This window comes from Kogia breviceps, chromosome 12 (genome assembly GCF_026419965.1).
Source record: "Kogia breviceps isolate mKogBre1 chromosome 12, mKogBre1 haplotype 1, whole genome shotgun sequence".
NCBI classification, from domain to species: Eukaryota; Metazoa; Chordata; class Mammalia; order Artiodactyla; family Physeteridae; genus Kogia; species Kogia breviceps.
The window spans coordinates 95,452,015-95,471,280 of NC_081321.1; the positions used below are offsets into that span (position 1 = coordinate 95,452,015).

General features: G+C 36.9%; 1 protein-coding gene across 1 annotated transcript in view; it reads right to left on the bottom strand.

The window, feature by feature from the left end:
* Positions 1-823: 823 nt before the first annotated feature.
* The window catches only part of ST13 (ST13 Hsp70 interacting protein), a 30,829-nt gene continuing 12,386 nt past the window's right edge, over positions 824-19,266 (bottom strand). The window contains exons 5-12 of the mRNA XM_059081092.2: positions 14,998-15,064; positions 10,816-10,900; positions 10,584-10,694; positions 8,239-8,341; positions 7,007-7,123; positions 6,325-6,373; positions 3,875-4,008; positions 824-3,302 (exon numbers count right to left, since the gene is read on the bottom strand). Of these exons, the coding sequence (XP_058937075.1) occupies positions 3,174-3,302; positions 3,875-4,008; positions 6,325-6,373; positions 7,007-7,123; positions 8,239-8,341; positions 10,584-10,694; positions 10,816-10,900; positions 14,998-15,064 (795 nt within the window). The 3' untranslated portion in view covers positions 824-3,173. The remainder of the gene's footprint in view (positions 3,303-3,874; positions 4,009-6,324; positions 6,374-7,006; positions 7,124-8,238; positions 8,342-10,583; positions 10,695-10,815; positions 10,901-14,997; positions 15,065-19,266) is intronic.

Here is a 19,266-nt window from a genome sequence, read left to right on the forward strand (position 1 = left end):
CAGAGGGAAGGCAGCAGAGCATAGAATTCAGGAACAAGACATTTGAAGCCACACGCCTGATGAGAATCTCAGCTCCACAAATCAACTATGTTATCTTGGACAATTTATATAAGTGCTTCAGTTTCATCTATATAAAATGGGGCGGAGTACTCACGCTTGTGGTCATTACCAGAATCAAGTCAATACTTGCAGAATACAAGTGCTTGGCACAGATTCAGTACTCACTTGATGTATGTGCCTACTTGGGTGCATTAATTTTAGATATGGGCAAATCTCTCAAATACTGCTTCTCCCTTATCCCATTAGGCCAGTATTTCCTAGTGTGGCAGATTGCTAGTTGTTACTCTGGGTCTTTTCTCCATTTCTCTGTAGTTGTAATTATTTTTGTTGGGCAGATGACCACACAGCTATGGAATATTTTCTAGGTTTACTTGGAGCTAAATATTGTCTCAAGACAAAACAAAAATGACCAATGGGATATGAGGACAGAATGTTACTTCCATGGATTAGCATCAGTATCTCAGCATACACTTCCCTGGTGCCTTCTCCAGTTTTTTGGGGGCTAGATGAGCACCAGAGCAAGCACCTTTGAACACAGCAGTGGAAGCTCCCTTCTGAATACGGCACAAGTGCTTACCTCTGAACTGCGACCTGAAGAAATGTAAAACTCTGTTTTACTTAAGCTAATATATTTTTAGGGTACCTTGTTAACACTGTATAATCTTAAGTCTACTGTGCTTAGTAAATACCTTAGGATTAGTGATAGAGACAAAAATAGAACATGTGCTGAAAAAAAGGGGAGTGGTGGTGGGAAGAGTCAATATCCAGTCTGAAGCCACACTTTATTTTTAACGTAGCTAGAAATATCCAATAACTATGTATTTTTAAGCAGAAAAAAAGTCCTTTAGTTTTCCTTCTTATAGCATCATTGGCACAAGAACAGAACATTTCTGGTTTAGAAATGATGTTCAGTTTCTACAAAAATGAAGATGTACTTTGTATCAACTTAAAAGTCTAAAAAGCACAGGATACATGTTCAGACCAATTTTACTTTTACCCACTTATGGTAATATGTGCAATGTTAGAAGGTACTTAGGTAATGTGTAAATCACATGAAAAATCCAGAAGCAGCTGGTCCTGAATTACAGCACACACTGGAAATTTTGAGAAAGGAGAACACATATTAACAAAAAGAACACCAGCAAGCTCAAACTCAAGTTTATATGCTGAGTATTTGTAAAGGGTTTAAATTTTCTCACTTAACAGATGCATTTCTATTTGCTTGTGTACAGCAAAGGGTAAAAACTTGAATCAACTTACTTATGATTTCAGAAATGTATTCCATGGAATTTACTTCACTGCTCCTACCACTGATTCTTCAAATAAGCAAAGTACAGGGCTTCCCTAGTGGCGCAGTGGTTGAGAGTCCGCCTGCCGATGCAGGGGACACGGGCTCGTGCCCCGGTCCGGGAAGATCCCACATGCCGCGGAGTGGCTAGGCCCGTGAGCCATGGCCACTGAGCCTGCACGTCCGGAGCCAGTGCTCCGCAACAGGAGAGGCCACAACAGTGAGAGGCCCGTGTATCACAAAAAAAAAAAAACCAAAACAACAAATAAGCAAAGTACAGAGGGTCTCATCCCTTTTAAAAGAAATTGCTTTTAAACTAGCACTTCACATTGAAAAATAAGTAGAAAACTAGCAATTTCTGATACAGTGCCTGGACTTAGCCTCATTTAATATAAGAATTGGATGTACAACAGAAAATTTATCATTTTCTTTATCCTTGGAGGAGAGGGAAGGAGTAAGGACAGGTGGGGACATGGCTGCAGTATTTAAGAGCTGAATAGAACAGTGCATCTTTCACAATGCTGAGAACTCCACAAAGAAGAACCACCATGAATCTCACCAATTTTTTTAGTTCATGCTTGATTAGGAATTTAGATTCCCCTCTTCGTGTATCAATTAATTCAAACTTCTCCAAAAATTAATATTACAAAATAAACTCTAACTCCAATAGGTATTTCCTAAGTAGGAGACCAAACACCAAAGGGAATTCCTTCTTCCAACATCTTTTGGTATGTTAAGATTTCACCAAAGAGGAAATCTAACACTTAAATATGAAATCTCTTGGCCAAGTAAGAAACTACAGCTATTATGGGTATTACCCTACATAGCCACTATTTGTATTACATATTAAATTAAACCCAGCGTTAAATATGCTTGCATAATTATTCTGTGAATGATGGATGATAGCAGTGATGATACTAGAAAAAAAGCATCATCTTTACCCCAAGAAGAGTAAGATGAAAAAAAAAGTGAAAACAAGTAGAAAGCAGACAAAGAGTTGGGCATTTTCTGAAAAAATGTTCTGAAAAGAACATTTTAAACATAGAAATACAAAAAGAAAAGTATTCCCTTATTTTCCCTGTGTGGAAATGTGAAATATTTATTTTAGATATCAGACAAGAACAGAGCTAAGTAATCCAATTTTACTGCAGCAGTATAAAAATCATCCTTTCACCACAGTGTAAGATTTAAATGCATCTGCACAAGGGTGCACATTATATAAAATGTAGTAAGATTACTGCTGCCCTGCCAAGCACTTCCAGTCCCTACCCAGGTCCTACTGCAATACTGGTGGTCCCAATACTTTCATGGAAGCAAATCATTAAAAATAATAATAATAAAGCAATTAAAAAGACAAATCAAAATGCCTCAGTGACCAAATATCCAACTCAAACTTTATCTATTTAAATGTTACATTTGCCTCCCACTAATAAATCTTTATTTCACTCAAACTTGAACAATAAATCTTCCATACTGAAGTATCTTCCTTGCCTAACTAATTCAAAGGAAAAAAACAAAATGATTAGTAAAGAAAAATGTAGGGATTAACACACCCTTTTAATTTGTTTTAAATATTTTTAAGGTTTAAAAATTGTTTAAAGTTTTAAATTTCTAGTAAGAAAACATTATCTGAATGAACACCCTAATGGCAAACCACTGTAAAATGTTTCAGCTGCATGTGGAGCAGAGGGGTAGGGATTATCTTCAAAGCACCCCAGCTTTCTTCATGAGAAGGTCAGAGGTACACTGGTTTGTATTATTGCGACATCCATTAGGTGATCTAAGTTGCTTTTTCTTCAGCAGGGGCTTTATTTGTCAGAGGGCATTATGCTTGACCTCCAAATTTAGCCGACAATTTACTGATGAGATTCATAACCTTTGGGTTGCTCTGATATTTTGACATATTTGCCGGGTTCTGAGCCACATCCTGGAAGGCCACCATAACTTCTGGATCCTGCAAAGAAAGGTGTGTCTGTGTGTGTGTGTGTATGTATGTGTGTGTATATATATATATATATATATACACACACATACATACACACACACATACACACATACATACATACATATATATATGTTTAGTATTAAAAAAATGTTCTATGGGTCATCAATTTTGTTATCCTAAATCCTATCTCTTTATTCAAACCTTTAAATTTTGTCATGGCTAAGTCAACTCAGGTTTGGACAAGTCCCTGAAGCGTAAATATTATTAATGTGTACTTCCAACTCCAACTCAATGATGTCACTTCAGACAATGAAAAAAGGATATACAATTTTGATACAAAGAAAAGGACAATGGGATATAATTACCAACTATTACAGAGTATTTCCCTATAAACCACTTTTAAAAACTTAAGCTACTCATTCTGAAAAAAGAATATGAATGTCACAACTACATAATAAGCTATTTGGTAATTCAGCTCAATAAAATATGGCTAACAGAGTAACCTTAACCCGTCTCCACAAAGAACTCTGAAAGAAATGCCTCAGTGATATAAAGTCCAACTTTGTTCTTCCAAGTCTTACCTGCATGGCTGCAAGAACTTCGGGATCACTAAGAATTTCATTGAGCCCAGGCATTCCTGCCATTCCAGGCATGCCCCCTCCCATTCCAGGCACTCCTCCAGGAAAATTACCAGGCATTCCGCCAGGAAAGCCACCTACAAGAATAAATGAAAGATCTGTACAGACACCAAGCATATTCCCAAGCAGTCTGAGTACACCATTTCCTCCTGATTAAAATAACACATGTGCATGCACAAAGAACAAGGGTGCTACTAAACTCAAAGTAGTCTGAACATTCTAACTGGATGTAACAAGACACAATTTTTAACATTAATTATTTAAAAATAAGGCTGTAAATATCTTTTTCCTAGTAACAAAACTTTAAAAAGAAAACTAGTCTTACCTCAGAGAGAAAACTAACAGTCCCTTGGAATTATAAAATTAAAAAGTCTCGTAAGTCACCTTATATCTTATCTTCTCATTCTTTAATATTGTCTGTTTCAATTTAAAGTTAATTCATAAGAGTTTAGTGTTTTTTTTCCCCCAAAACTATATTCCCCTAAGCTAACTGCTTCCTTCAGTAACTACCTGAAATGCTTGTTATAAAAAGCTGTGGATTTTGGGGAATCCCCTGGTGGTCTAGTGGTTAGGATTTGGTGCTTTTCACTGCTGCGAGCCGAGGTTCAATCCTTGGTCGGGGAACTGAGATCCTGCAAGCTGCAGGACTCAGCCAAAATGTAAAAAAAAAAAAAAAAAAGCTGTGGATTTTAATCTCCACCCTGACTGCCTCAAAATTTCTGAAAGTAAAACTGAAAATCTGCATTTTTAACAAGTGGTCCTGGTGTTTCTTTTTTTACACTGAAAACAATGCTCTAGTAAAAAAGATTTAATCCTTCCAGTATATTTTTAGATTACAAACCCAAATTTTTCTACTCAGTTTTTCACTATCATAAACCTTTTTTTTTTTTTTTTTTTTTTGCGGTATGCGGGCCTCTCCCTGCTGTGGCCTCTTCCATTGCGGAGCACAGGCTCCGGACGCGCAGGCTCAGCGGCCATGGCTCACGGGCCCAGCCGCTCTGTGGCACGTGGGATCTTCCCGGACCAGGGCACAAACCCGTGTCCCCTGCATTGGCAGGCGGATTCTCAACCACTGCGCCACCAGGGAAGCCCTATCATAAACCTTTATGTCCACTGGAGATATTCTAAAATCGCAATTAACACCAATATAGGGACATCTTAAAAAGAAATACAGATAACATTAATCTACAGATCAAGGGTCATTACAAATAAAGCTGTCATAAAGAAGAAACACCTATAACACAGTGATTTCCATCTGTCTCAACAATACAAACATGCCCATAAATAACTAACAATCACAGATACGGAGATCTAATCGGGAGCCTGAAAACAACTTCTAGCTTCTTATGCTACTGCTGAGTTTTTAAAACTACTTTCTACAAAAATTACTGACCCAAGGCAACAATAGTTAGCCGGTCTGCTTGTCAAATCCATATAATAAAACCCACATAACAAAAAATTATCTCTAGTACTAGTCCACATTAGTGGTCATTTTCTAAAACAAAGATACCTGATATAAGATATTATCTTATAAACAGAAAGTAAGCTATGAGCTAAAATTTATTTTCTTGCTTTTTCTCCAAGTAATCCCCAATGTATGTCCCTTTTTTTTTTTTTAGTTCCTTGCATATGACCTTTCAGATTATAGAGGCTACCTTTTCTGGCCTCTGACCATGTGGTAAATTCTAAGCAAGGGAAGCATAAGTGGTGTGCAGCTGCCGCTATAAACCTTTACAAGAAAGCTAGTTGCAGCTGCTGATCCCCCATTACAATTACCAACTTAAAAAAAAAAAACCAAAAAACTCTCTTCTCTTTACGTAAATTTCACACTGCCTCATTCAGGAAGCATTCTGAGTGCCTTTTTAACAGCTCTTCTTCTACCTGAATCCCATAGGCCTCTGCTATCATTCAAGGCTTTGCCTCACTAGTAATTTCTGATCACTTGACATTTGCAAGAAAGGGAAGAATGTGTTGAAATATTAATTTTACACGGGATGCACAACTTTTTGTGCTTAATGATTCCATGCTTTTACCTAGTATCCTCATAAATATCAATGTATAAGAGAACAAAATTCCATTACGGCCATTTAGGAAAACTCTAATACTTACGTCATAATTAATTCTTATATTCTTTTAATAAAATACAGTGCTCAGACCTCAGTAAATTTTATCTATTTTTAAAAAGTATACTGCTCAAAATATGAGGAAAATAATATACTGTATTTCCACTAACAAAATTTTTAACAAGAATGAAACCTACAGGCTGACATTCTAAAGACTCAGTGTTCCAAGGACTAATGGTACAAAATACAATATACATACCTGAGCCTCCAAATCAGAATATTACCCAATTATTAACAATATTAAGAGTTTTCATTTTTCTTTCAAAATACCTGGAAAAGAGCCATACTGAGCTCCTGATTGTCGTCTGGCTTCTTCCTCCTTTAATACAAAAAGGAAATAAATTATGTAATAAAAAGGGGGAAGTCTGCTGTCCATACCTACCTTATCCATGCAAAACCATGAAAAAATTGTAAAATAAGCTAGAGGACTTACAAGAATGACAAGTTTCAAATGGCAATGTTGGACTAAAGGAGACACCCCATCTCCCAAAAAAACAATTTTCAACTGGATTCTCAATAAGTAAGTATTACTTTTGGTAATGCTTTCAAGTAATATTTTTGATTTGTAACTAAAACTAAAAAATAACGAGTCCATTTAAAATAGCTATGAATCCACTATTAAAACGGAAGTAATCATAAAACCTAAAATATCAGGGCTTGCATCCTAAAGAAAGCAAATAATACTGCCAAGTTTTAAATTAATTACTTGATCAGGAAAAAGTCTTGATTTTAGGAGAACACAAACAAGGATATAAATTGGTGCTACACAAACTCACTTAAGAATTTGAAGACTAAGCAATGAAGGGAAGGAAAACTTCCTTTAAGTAGTATCACTATCCTACAGAACTGCAGCCGGCTCTTTTTATTTAAGAAGAGCCAGGAATTAGAATGATATCCAAAAAAGTCTGATCTACTGTATTTCGCTTTAATGGTTTAAGTATAGAAACCTTACCCTCTGGGCTCTCTCATGTTCTTCCCGAGCCTTCTTGACCCTTTCTATTCTTTCTTTGATCTCTCGCTCTTCACGTTTTCGCTCATACTTTCTCCGATGTTCAGCAATTTTCTGGGCCTAGGGAAGAAACAGCCACAGAAAAATGTCTTCTCTGAAAGTTGAATAAGGTCAGCACAAATCAATGGTTTTGTTAAAGAATTACCTTTCTTTGTGGGGAGATTTAATTCAACACATAGTTGTGAAAAATGGGTTAGATTTACCCCATAGAAAAAGACCTAACTCAGGCTTTAACAAGTCCACTGTGAAACAAAGAAGAGGCTGGGATTTGAAGTTAGAAAAAAGTGTTAAAAATTTCAAACAATTACCTAGTTCAAGGATGACAAATAGATGTCAAATTGCATGACAATTTTTGCCTGATACGCAGCTGCCATGGGAAGGCAGAGATTGGGAACACACATACCAGTTACTTCCCACAGTCTAACTATACTGAAGTTTTCCTCATCAATAAAACGAGGGCGGCAGGGAGAAGTATGTTAGTCTTAACTATAAGAATCAAGAGAAAATATGTACCAGGCACTAGTACATAGTCCATGCCAAATATCTGGAATCTAATATTTATTCACAGAATAATATAAACGTAAGAGATTCATATTCAACCATTATTTTAGCTTGTTTATGATTATTTTTTAAGAATCTTGTGTTCTAGAATATCTCATCTGATAACCTTGCTGAGTCAGCCCTGTTACAAAAAGAAAGAAAATCAAATCATCTGATAGATTAAATTCAATAAAACTTCCACCGTCTAAAGCCTAATAGTAAATTCTTGAACTTCCCACAAAGCTGAAAGATTTAACATGTAAACACACTAAGTTGTTTTAACTAACAATTTTAGATAGAAATAAGGACAAACCAGACTCAATCTTGGGCTGCATTTTACAAATTTTCTATTTGTTCTTTTGCTGTAAACTTGATGCCCCTTTTCCATTTCTAACCTTCTGGTTATAATTTTGCAGGCTTGCAAACAAAATAACATAGCTTGCTGTAATACTGCGTGAGAAATTAAAGCATGAAAACCCAATGAGATTTCCTGAGTTCAACACAAATTTAAGAGATTACAGATTATAACTTCCAAAGATTGTTTCTTTGCATCTGGTTTCACAGTTAATTTACTGCTAGGGTGTTAAGTACTAGAGCCATTAATAATGACTTTTCCCCTCTCTACTTTACCATACCCTGGGTTGAACTTCTTTCAGCATTGCACTAGCATCTTCATCATAATCCAGCTTACAGGCAAGGGCAAGATCATGGGCAGCTTCTTCCCAATGGCCCAAAAGTCTGAAACAGATTTTAAGTAATTTTTGGAGCCTTTTACACATATTCACTTATGTACCATGGTGTCTTACTTCCTTACTATAAAAAAGGACTGTTACAAAAGAGGTTTAGATATTCAACTACAAATTTTCATGAACCAATGCAATTAGTATGTTCCACTCTATAAAAATTTAGGAGTTTAAATTTCCTCTATGGTAACTGTGAAGCTGTTCTACTAAAAAATGTTTAAAAGCTTTTAAAAAATTGTTTTAATTCACAGTATTATGATATTTTTAAAAATTATGTAGAGCCACAACCTTCAACTCATTAAAAACAGGGTTAACATGATGCGTATTCAGCATGCTACCTTCTATATGGGATAGAAAACAACATGTGTGCACATATTATTTAAAAAGGAGAGATGGGATGGATCAGAAACTAAAGGTTGGTGGAGATAGGTAAATATGAAGTAGAGGAGATAGCAATGGAAATGAGACTTCTCTGGGTATACCTATTAACTCAGTTTTGACTCTTTAAACATGCAAATGTTTTATATACTCAAATAAGAAAATTAAATCAGGACAGAAATAAAGCAAGCCCAAACCCTGAATACAAACAGAAATAAAAAGAGGCTAATTATTTATCACATTGACAACATAAACCACACAGGAAAAATTAATTCAAGTAATTTTTAAACCAGTATTCTAACTGTATATCTTAAGTGAGACATATTCTAGGGATAAGAAAGAACTGCAAAATAAACTTTATTTAAAGGGTATATTATTTTTAAGGCATGATTCTAGGAGAATACTATCTAAAATACAAAATGGAAAACATTTAATGTTGAATTTTGATTGAGAATATCAGTATAAACTCAAAATTTCTCAATTTCTTTCCCTAAAATCATTATTTTTAAATGTTTTTTCTGACTGTTAATTGAAATGACAATGATGATATCCTGGAAACAATAAACATACCTAGTGGCCAAACTTCAGTTTCCACAAAATAATCCCCACTAAAACCATTTCTGGAGAAATGGTCTATTCCAAGTTGTTTGTTTGTTTTTAAAAATGGTTTTCTTTGATGTTATATATATGTATTTTTAAATTTATTTTTTATTTATTTACTTTTTTGGCTGCGTTGGGTCTTAGTTGTGGCACGTGGGACCTTATAGTTCCCTGACCAGGGATCAAACCTGCGTCCCCTGCATTGGAATGCAGATTCTTTACCACTGGACCACCAGGGAAGTCCCTGGTCTATTCCAAGCTAAAGTACAAGATGAGTTCTTATAACAGAAGGCCAAGACGTGCTCATAGACTAATGGGGTCGACCTCAAGACAATCAACAGCAATGCATGACCTTTCATATACCCAGAGAGCATTAATACAAATTTTCCAATCTTTTACCTGTGTCTTTGACATCTGTCTTCATAATCACTAGAGCTACTTTCTGAGTCACCTAATATAGTTGTGGTCCCAAGCATATTCACCTTCACCTCCATCCACACTTGAAGCACAGTACCTTTTCAATCCAGGTAAGATGTAAACAGCACAGGACATTTCATCCCAAACCACAAAGACTCATCTGTTTATTAAGTTTTGCTTCCAGGTTTGATCACTGATCTGGGTTAAATTCACCTCTTTATTTTCCCCCTTATCTGTTCATGTGACCTAACAGTGACCAAAGTAGTCTGAAGCTAGTATATTCCTTCTTCCATAATATATTGGTTGTTTAATATTAAGTTACGAAGACTAAAAAATAACAGAAAGTTTGTAAGACACTGATATAAAGCCACTCTCTTTTCTTGGAGATAACTGAGAAAAATCCTTACCTTACATTTGGCTGTATGTGGCCAAAAACTGTTAACACTGGTATTCACTGAATGGAAGCAGTGAAAAGAATTTTTATTTTCTTACTTGTTCCTTATGACAGTCTCTCAATTCTACATATTGAGTATGCATTACATTAAAATTAAATCCTTAGGCAATTTTTAAAAGTTTTTTTTGATGTGGACCATTTTTAAAGTCTTTATTTAGTTTGTTACAATAGTGCTTCTGTTTCATGTTTTGGTTTTTTGGTTGTGAGGCATGTGGGATCTTAGCTCCCCAACCAGGGATCAAACCCACACCCCCTGCATTAGAAGGCGAAGTGTCTTTACCACTGGGCAGCCAGGGAAATCCCACAATTTTTTTCTTAAAATAAGGTACATTAAGACATCAGATTTAAACTTAAAGAGCTCTGAAAATAACTGAGTCTCATTATTTACCTGTGTGCTTTCCCTCGCCACTTGTATGGCTGAGCAGAATCAGGATTTATTTCAATAGCTCTGTCACAGTCTCGGATGGCAGCATTTGGCTTCTGCAATTTGATGAAGACACTAAAAAATAAGTATGATATTAAAAAGTATTCATTTCCAATAGTAACTTTTTGGGGACTGCCACAGAAGCAATTCTATCTAAACAAATAAGCAGAAATTAGTTTTTATTTAGAGTTCTCACCTTGCTCTCTTGGCATACAGAATGGCCAAACGAGGATTTAGCTTGATGGCATCTGTGAACAAGTCAATGGCTTTCTGTAGTTCACCTAAAGTGAAACAAAAGTTTATTGAGAAATAGTGGATAAAAAATATTAAAACTGTTGGTCTCTTAAATTAGCCTTTCATATTTCCCTTTTAGCCTAGTAAGACTAGTTTCTAAATTAACATACAAAACTGGCTCTTCAAAGCAAAATCTTTACCATACTTATACTGTATATCACTCAAGACAGACAATTTTGGGGAACATAACCCCCTAAAAAATATTAGAATACCACACATTCTTGGTAGGACTCATTGGCTTTTAAATTTAGATAAAATCAAAGGATAAGTCAATTTTATTCTATTAATTACATTTTCTTTTATCCGTTAAGTTAAAAGGAATAGGGCTTCCCTGGTGGCGCAGTGGTTAAGAACCCGCCTGCCAATGCAGGGGACACGGCTTTGAGCCCTGGTCCAGGAAGATCCCACATGCCGCGGAGCAACTAAGCCCATGCGCCACAGCTACTGAGCCTGCACTCTAGAGCCCACGAGCCACAACTGCTGAGCCCGCGTGCCACAACTACTGAAGCCCATGCGCCTAGAGCCCATGCTCTGCAACGAAAAGCCACCGCCATGAGAAGCCGGCGCACTGCAACGAAGAGTAGCCCCTGCTCACCACAACTAGAGAAAGCCCACGCACAGCAACGAAGACCCAACGCAGCCAAAAATTAATTAATTAATTAATTTTTTTAAAAAGTTCTTTCTATGATAAAAAAGCAAGAACTGTAGAAAAAGAGATGCGGAGCAGTGAGGGTGGCAATGTCCAATCTGATTCCAAGATCTGAGAAGCTGTTTAATGCCCAACATATATCCACAGCTTACTAGAAAATAAACATGGTTATTAAAGAATGAAATTAAATATATTTTCTTTCCATTTGTCTGTATTATTTTTTTCAAACAATCACTAACTTGTTAGGACATAGATACTTAATAAATTGTTTGAACCTAACTACATTATAAACTAAACTCTTATGTATTTCTTTTGGCCTAGGAGTGCTGTGAAAAAAGTGAAAATGGTGAGGACACTATAAACAGAGCAAGTTTGGAAAACTCTGCCCCAATGCAAAGCTATAATCATTAGCTACCTGGACTATAAACATTTCTTCCCTCCCTCTGTGGAGTCATGAAAATGCACCTTAGATTTGCTGCCGTGAGCACAACTGATGGAGAAGACCATCTTCCAGGCTCAAGGCTATACTCCATAAGCTGCTCCCAGCTAATGACTGAATACAGGAAGGATACCCAGGTAGGCCCATTCTTGTGAGACGTGCAACTCCTCTAATGGGCAACCTTGGCTTGCCTAGACTTTTAGAAACACACACACAGCTGAAGATTTTTCCTACACAACCTTCCATCTCTCCTACAGAGGGGTAAGACCTACATGATAGCCTCACTGTCTTCCCAGACTCCTCCAATTCTCCCTGCTCCCCCACCTTCCCTCACAGGTATTTTCCTAATATACCTCTGCCACAAGAACTCATGTCTTGGCTTCTACTTCTCCAATGAACTAACACACCCTTAATTTTCCCCTAAAATCTAATCTACATAGAGTAGCAAGAATAATCCTTTTCAAAGGTAAATTCTTCTCACTATGAAACTCTCCTAGTCAAAAAACCCTCAATGGCTTTGCATAATCAAGGATGAAATCCTAAATCCTTAGCATGATCTACCAAGCTCTTTAGTGAGCTGTCAATCATCTGTCCTCCTCACCACCTTCCCACCATCCATCTCCTACCCCCAGGCACATCTCTGACCTCAACTCTACCACTCTTATCCCTTCGCTCGGCACACTCCAGATAGTCTGGCCTTTCTGCTATTCCTTGAACACATAATTGCCCCCAACGCTCTCCCAATTAACCTCTGTATTTGTTCTCCCCTATGTCCCCCAAACCGCTTCTTTACACGGCTTGCTCCCTGCACTTCATCAGGTGCTTTCCTGACCACCTTATATAAAATATAGCTTCCATCACTGACTATCCCTTTACTCAGCTCTATTTTTCTTCATAGCACTAATTACCACCTAACTTTATATTATAAATTTGTTTATTTTTGTTCTCCCAAAATATAAAGTTCACGAAGTAAAGAACTTGGTCTGCTTTGTTTCCCGCTGTATATCCAGCATCTGGAACATGGTAAGCCTTCAGTAAATACTTGTTGAATAAATACATTAAACTGAAAAAGCTTAACAGAAATACCTCTAATAATGTGACAGCTGGAAACACTAAGGTCTTAATAAGAATAGTACCAGTACCTTAATATTAGTACCAGGTGCTATTCTAGGCATATTATACACATTTACTCATTTATTCCTTATGACTCTATTAGGTAGGTATTATTATCCATATTTTACAAGGGAGGGAACAAAAACAGAGGCAGAGAGAGAGTAACTTCTCTAAGTTTATGTAGCTAGTAAGCCCCAAAGCTGGGATTCAAACCCAGGAACTTGGGCTCCTTAAACCCAGGGTTTAACTATATTCCTGCCTCTCCGACCCCAGGTGGGGCCTGAACCTACAATCCCTAGCTTATAATACTAGTGCTTTATCCCTGTAAGATACACCATAAAATTGCACCTATTCTAAAATTAGAACTAGGCTATATTTACACATAAACATAGCTTGGAAAAAAATAAAAACAAAAATGTGACTTATTAGGTGGTGGCTGCTTCATTTTCACTTTGTTAAATATTGCTTAGACAATATATAAGTAAATTTAAAAAAATACAAGACAATATGCCAAAATAAGTGACAAAAATAATGAGTTGATAGTATGGCACAGTAAGATCCTGGGCAAGTCAAAACCCCTCTAAGCCCTCAGATTATTCACTGATCTGTAAAATGGGATTAGTATAAGATTTTAATGAAATAATGCACATTAAAATATAATAAAGCTGGCAAGAATGTAGAAGGCACAATTATATGCTAGGTAAATAGAAAGCTTAGGTGGTAGGGAAATTAAGAAAAGATTAGTGTGGAAAAGGAATGGTCAGGAAGAGAAGTGGCTGTGATGAATTGATGGGTACAACTTAAAAGGTGATATAGGTGAAGAAGAGCTTTACAGAGAAGCACAAGTAAAGGAACATTCTAGGAAAGTGAGGTCTGGCTGGAATGGAAGGTTAATACTCAAAAAGAATAAGGCTGGGAAGGCAAAATACTGGATCTGACTCTAGCAGGTCCAATGCTATGATGAGCTTCAAAATGTATGCAAAAGTTAGTCACAGGTTACAAGCAAAGGAGTGTGACACACTACACCACACAGCTATAAAGGGGTTTGCACAGAACCCAAGTTAATAAATAATTTGTTCTTATGAATTTTAACTAATTAAACATAACACTTAATACTACCAGCACTCTCCCACTCTGACAGAATTTTCTGAAGGGGTTCTAACATGCAGAGACTAGAACAAGAGTGTTATATCGATGGACAATATTTGTCAAGGGTGTTACTATGTAAAAAGTTGAGGCTCATGGATCTAATACCATTATGGGGGAAAACCTTTCAGCTTTTATTATTATTTTTCCAGGTTTTCCCACCAGGCTTTTATTATAAAGAAGGTTCCAGGGCTTCCCTGGTGGCACAGTGGTTGAGAATCCGCCTGCCGATGCAGGGGACACGGGTTCGTGCCCCGGTCCGGGAAGATCCCACATGCTGCAGAGTGGCTGGGCTCGTGAGCCATGGCCGCTGAGCCTGCGCATCCGGAGCCTGTGCTCCACAACGGGAGAGGCCACAACAGTGAGAGGCCCGCGTACCCGGAAAAAAAAAATAAAAAAATAAAAAATAAAAAATAAAAAAAAAAATAAAGAAGGTTCCAAAGCCTCTTGTCAGTGGAGAAACACTATAGTCAGGAAAGTACAGTCTTTGAGTTACAATCAGGATCTGTACACACCCTGAGGCAAGATAATTGATACCTGAGTGATTTCAGCCTCTTTATTAATGGGAAAAGGGTGAGTGGAGGACAGGACGCTTTCTTCTCCAGTACCATATACTCAATAAATTTAAGTTCCCTTCCAGTTTCCCACCATTAACAGTTACTGCAGCAAAGAAGTAGAGAAGAGAATATTCACACTACTACAGGAAATGTAGCCGAGAAAAAAAAAAAATCACTCACCATCATTTAGGGCATCAATGGCAGCCACTTTTTTATCGTTTGCCTGATCCATCATCTCCTCAGTTATCTACGGGGAAATTGAAGATCAACTAAGAAGTAGTAGAAAAGCAAAGGGAATTTGGACTTTCTTAGGGATATGGCAGTCACAACCCCCATTTCCACTCATTCTTCTCTGGTCTCAAGGGAACAAAGAGGATAATTATAATAAAGGATTAGTAAGAAATCTTAAAGGATACATTTTAATCTTTCATACTAAATAATAAATTTCATTCCCTATACTCTGCCCTAGGCATGACTTTTGCTTCCCTCCATCCTGATCTGAGCAGGTTTTTCTGCCCTAGTTTTTACCAAATCCTTTCTAGTTATTCACAAGTACAGGCATAGCACGTTTTATTGCACTTGGCAGACAGCACTGCACTTTTTACAAATTGAAGGTTTCTGGCAATGCTATGAGTCTACTGGAGCCATTTTTCCAACAACATTTGCTTACTTTGTGTCATTTTGGCAATTCTTCCAGTATTTCAAATTTTTTCATTATAGTATTTGCTATGGTGATCTGTTGATGTACTACTATGACTTGCTGAAGGCTCAGATGGTTAGCATTTTTTAGCAATAAAGTATTTTAAAATTAAGGTATGTACACTGTTTTTTAGACATAATGCTATTGCACACTTAATAGACTATAGTGTAAACATAACTTCTACATGCACTGGGAAACCAAAAACTTTGTGTGACTCACTTTATTGTGGTGGTCTGGAACCTAACTCACAATGAGATCTTGGAGGTATGCCTGTACTAAAACCCAGTCTCCCCGCAAGTGGAAAAGTTAGTTCCTAAGAGGCTTGAATCTTAGAAGAGAAATATCTCATTCTTTTGGTCCAATGAACATCTATTGAGCACCTTTACTAGACAGAACAAACACCGTACAAGATGCTGACAGTACAATGATTATTTGTATCGAAAACATATAGCAAACGTCCTATAAGTTAAGAAGCGATTTCTTTAACAAAAATCCACTTTATCACCATCACTGTAAAATGTTACTGAAGTTGCTGGCTAATCATTAAGAAAATGATTTGATACGCTTAAAAACTGGAAGGAAAATACCAGCTGTCTTTATACACATACCTAGAAAATCTAATAGAACTGACAAGCTATTAGATCTACTATGACAATTCAGTAAAGTTCTCTTTACTGAAGAGAACAAGAGAATACAAGAGCAACATAAAAAACAAACCCAGAGTTCTTCCACATCAGCAACAATTATAAAATATAACAGAACAAGATACCATTCTAAGAGCACACAAGACTTTCATGGGAGGGAGTGGGGGAAAAGATAAAATTCTATTAAAGGACACAGATATATACCATGCTCATGAAAAACTTATCAACTGTATCAATCTACCCCCAAGTGACTCAATTCAAAGCATTTCCAACAAAAATCCCTACAAGTTTTGGACAAACTAAAACTTTTTAAACAAATAAAGGGGGCTTCCCTGGTGGCACAGTGGTTGAGAGTCCGCCTGCCGATGCAGGGGACACAGGTTCGTGCCCCGGTCCGGGAGGATCCCACGTGCCGCGGAGCGGCTGGGCCCGTGAGCCATGGTTGCTGAGCCTGTGCGTCCGGAGCCTGTGCTCCGCAACGGGAGAGGCCACAACAGTGAGAGGCCCGCGTACCGAAAAGAAATAAAAAGAAAGAATAAAAGAAAACACACTTTTCCACATAGTAAGACATCCTACAGAGCCAGGATAATTTGCAAAAAGACAACTTCAGTTTATGGCAATATGATACACATGATACTCTGAACAAGTCTAAAACACACCTTTTATCAATAAAAGCCATCTTTGGCCTAAGAATGTAGAAATCCTCAAAGAACAAAATAAAGTGAAGGCTTGAAATCCAGCCAGGTGCCAAGCGCGATCCATTTGCTATCACCCTTTTGGAAGGTGTCAAACTGGGTGACCCTGCAATTGTTTTTGAAGATAGTGCAGGACACATGAAACAAAGTCTAGATTCAGGTGAAACAAATGTATGTTGTCTAATCAGACATCCACCAAAACAAATCTGGAACCCGAAATGCCTATACCTGCAGGCATAATGCTATACCAAAAATAAACCTGTCCCAAAGAGGGAAACCTATATAGAGAGAAGAAAAAGAAATCTCCCCTGAAAATTCATAACCACAAGCCAGCCTTTCCACTGGAATTTACACTACTTCTGTAGTTAAATAAGCAATGAAAAAACCATGCTGAGAATTTGAAGTGATCCTTGAGCTGGTCACACCAACTTAGCGTCTTGATGGAAGCAAACGTCTCTCTCTTTGGAGGAACACACCTTCTACTCAGGCCTCAAAACCTTTCCACAGGTAAAGTTTACAAGAACTCATGGTCAACACACACACGCATGCGTGCGCACGCACACACACAAACTACAGTAAACAAAGTACCTCAATGAGCAAGAGTCAGGAAAAATAACAGGAGAATAAGACCAGCAAAACAGTCCGATAAAGAATTTAATGTGTTTAAGAAAATAAATGCAAGTTCTGAAAATGAGTAAGGAGCAGGAGACTTATAAATAACCAAGTGGTCTTTAAAAAGAATCAAAGAGAAAGTATCAAAATGAAAATCAAGCATTCAAACTCAAATGTCAATGGAACAGCTGATTAGACAAAGAAAGCATACATAATTTGTCAGAGTGATAAAGAGATGGAACTTAACAGTGAAAAAGTCTGTATCTAACTAAGGCTCCAGAATAAGAGTAAACAGAATGGGAAAGAGGCCATTTTTGAAAGAGATACTAGCTGAAAATATTCCAGAGCTAAAAAAAGTTAACCCTACGATTTACCTTGCCCAGTAAATCCCAAGTAGGATAAATAAAAAGTATTATAAACCTAGACACACCGAGATGAACAGCACCATCAATAAATAAAACATGATTAATTTTTTTAAACAAATATTGACAAAGTATTTATATTTGTTCTTAACAAAGACACATAAGATCTTTATGGAGAAAAAGTTAAATTATTTAAAGACATTAAAAAGGATCTAAAAATAAAACAGATATCACATTCATGGATTATCTCAACAATGAGGAGATGTAGCTTCTCCATATGTTAGTTTAGATTTAATGCAATTCTAACGGAGGGGGGATAACAATCTGATTCTAAAATTTATATGGATGAACAAAAGGCCAATAGCAACAAAAAATTCTCCTAAAGGGTTGGGGGTCCTTGCCCTACAAGATAACAAGACTTAATATAAAGCTATATACAACAATGTGTCATTAGTGCTTGGAAAAAAATTAGACAAGGAGAACAAGAAAACACCAAAACAGACCCACACGTATACAGAAACCGTGTATTTTGGCATTGGTGAGGAAAAGGATTTTTCATTTATGGTGCTGATGCTTAAAGGTGAAAGGCAAACATAAAATTTTCAGAAGGAAAAAAACCAATATATTACAGCAATTATAACCTTAAGGTAATAAAGCATAATATATAAAAGAACTTTCAATTTAACTGCATTAGAAGATTTTGTATGGGGGGAGGGATAAATCAGGAACTTGGGATTAACATACACACACTACTGTATATAAAACAGATATCCAGCAAGGACCTACTGTATAGCACAGGGAACACTACTCAATATTCTGTATTAACCTATATGGGAAAAATTCTGAAAAAGAATGAATAAATGTATATGTATAAGTGAATTACTTTGCTGTACACCTGAAACTAACAACATTGTAAATCAACTATACTCCAATAAAATTAAAAAATTTTTTAAAAGACTATGTATACTAAGACAATGTAAAAAAAGTGAAGAGAAACCACAAACTAGTAGAAAAAAATGTGGAGCACACAGACGACAAATTGTTGGCATCAACTGTTAGCAGAATATAAACTGAACTTAAAAATCAGCAAGAAAGGGCTTCCCTGGTGGCGCAGTGGTTGAGAGTCCGCCTGCCGATGCAGGGGACGCGGGATCGTGCCCCCGTCCGGGAAGATACCGCATGCCACGGAGCGGCTGGGCCCGTGAGCCATGGCCACTGAGCCTGTGCGTCCGGAGCCTGTGCTCCGCAACGGGAGAGGACACAACAGTGAGAGGCCCACATACCACAAAAAAAAAAAAAAAAAAAAAAAAAAAAAATCAGCAAGAAAGAGATGAACCAGTAAAAAAAAAAAAAGGGAAAAGTCAGAATAAAACCTCACAAACACCTGTGAATAACCAATAAACCTGAGAATATGTCAATTTTATTAGAAATCAGCA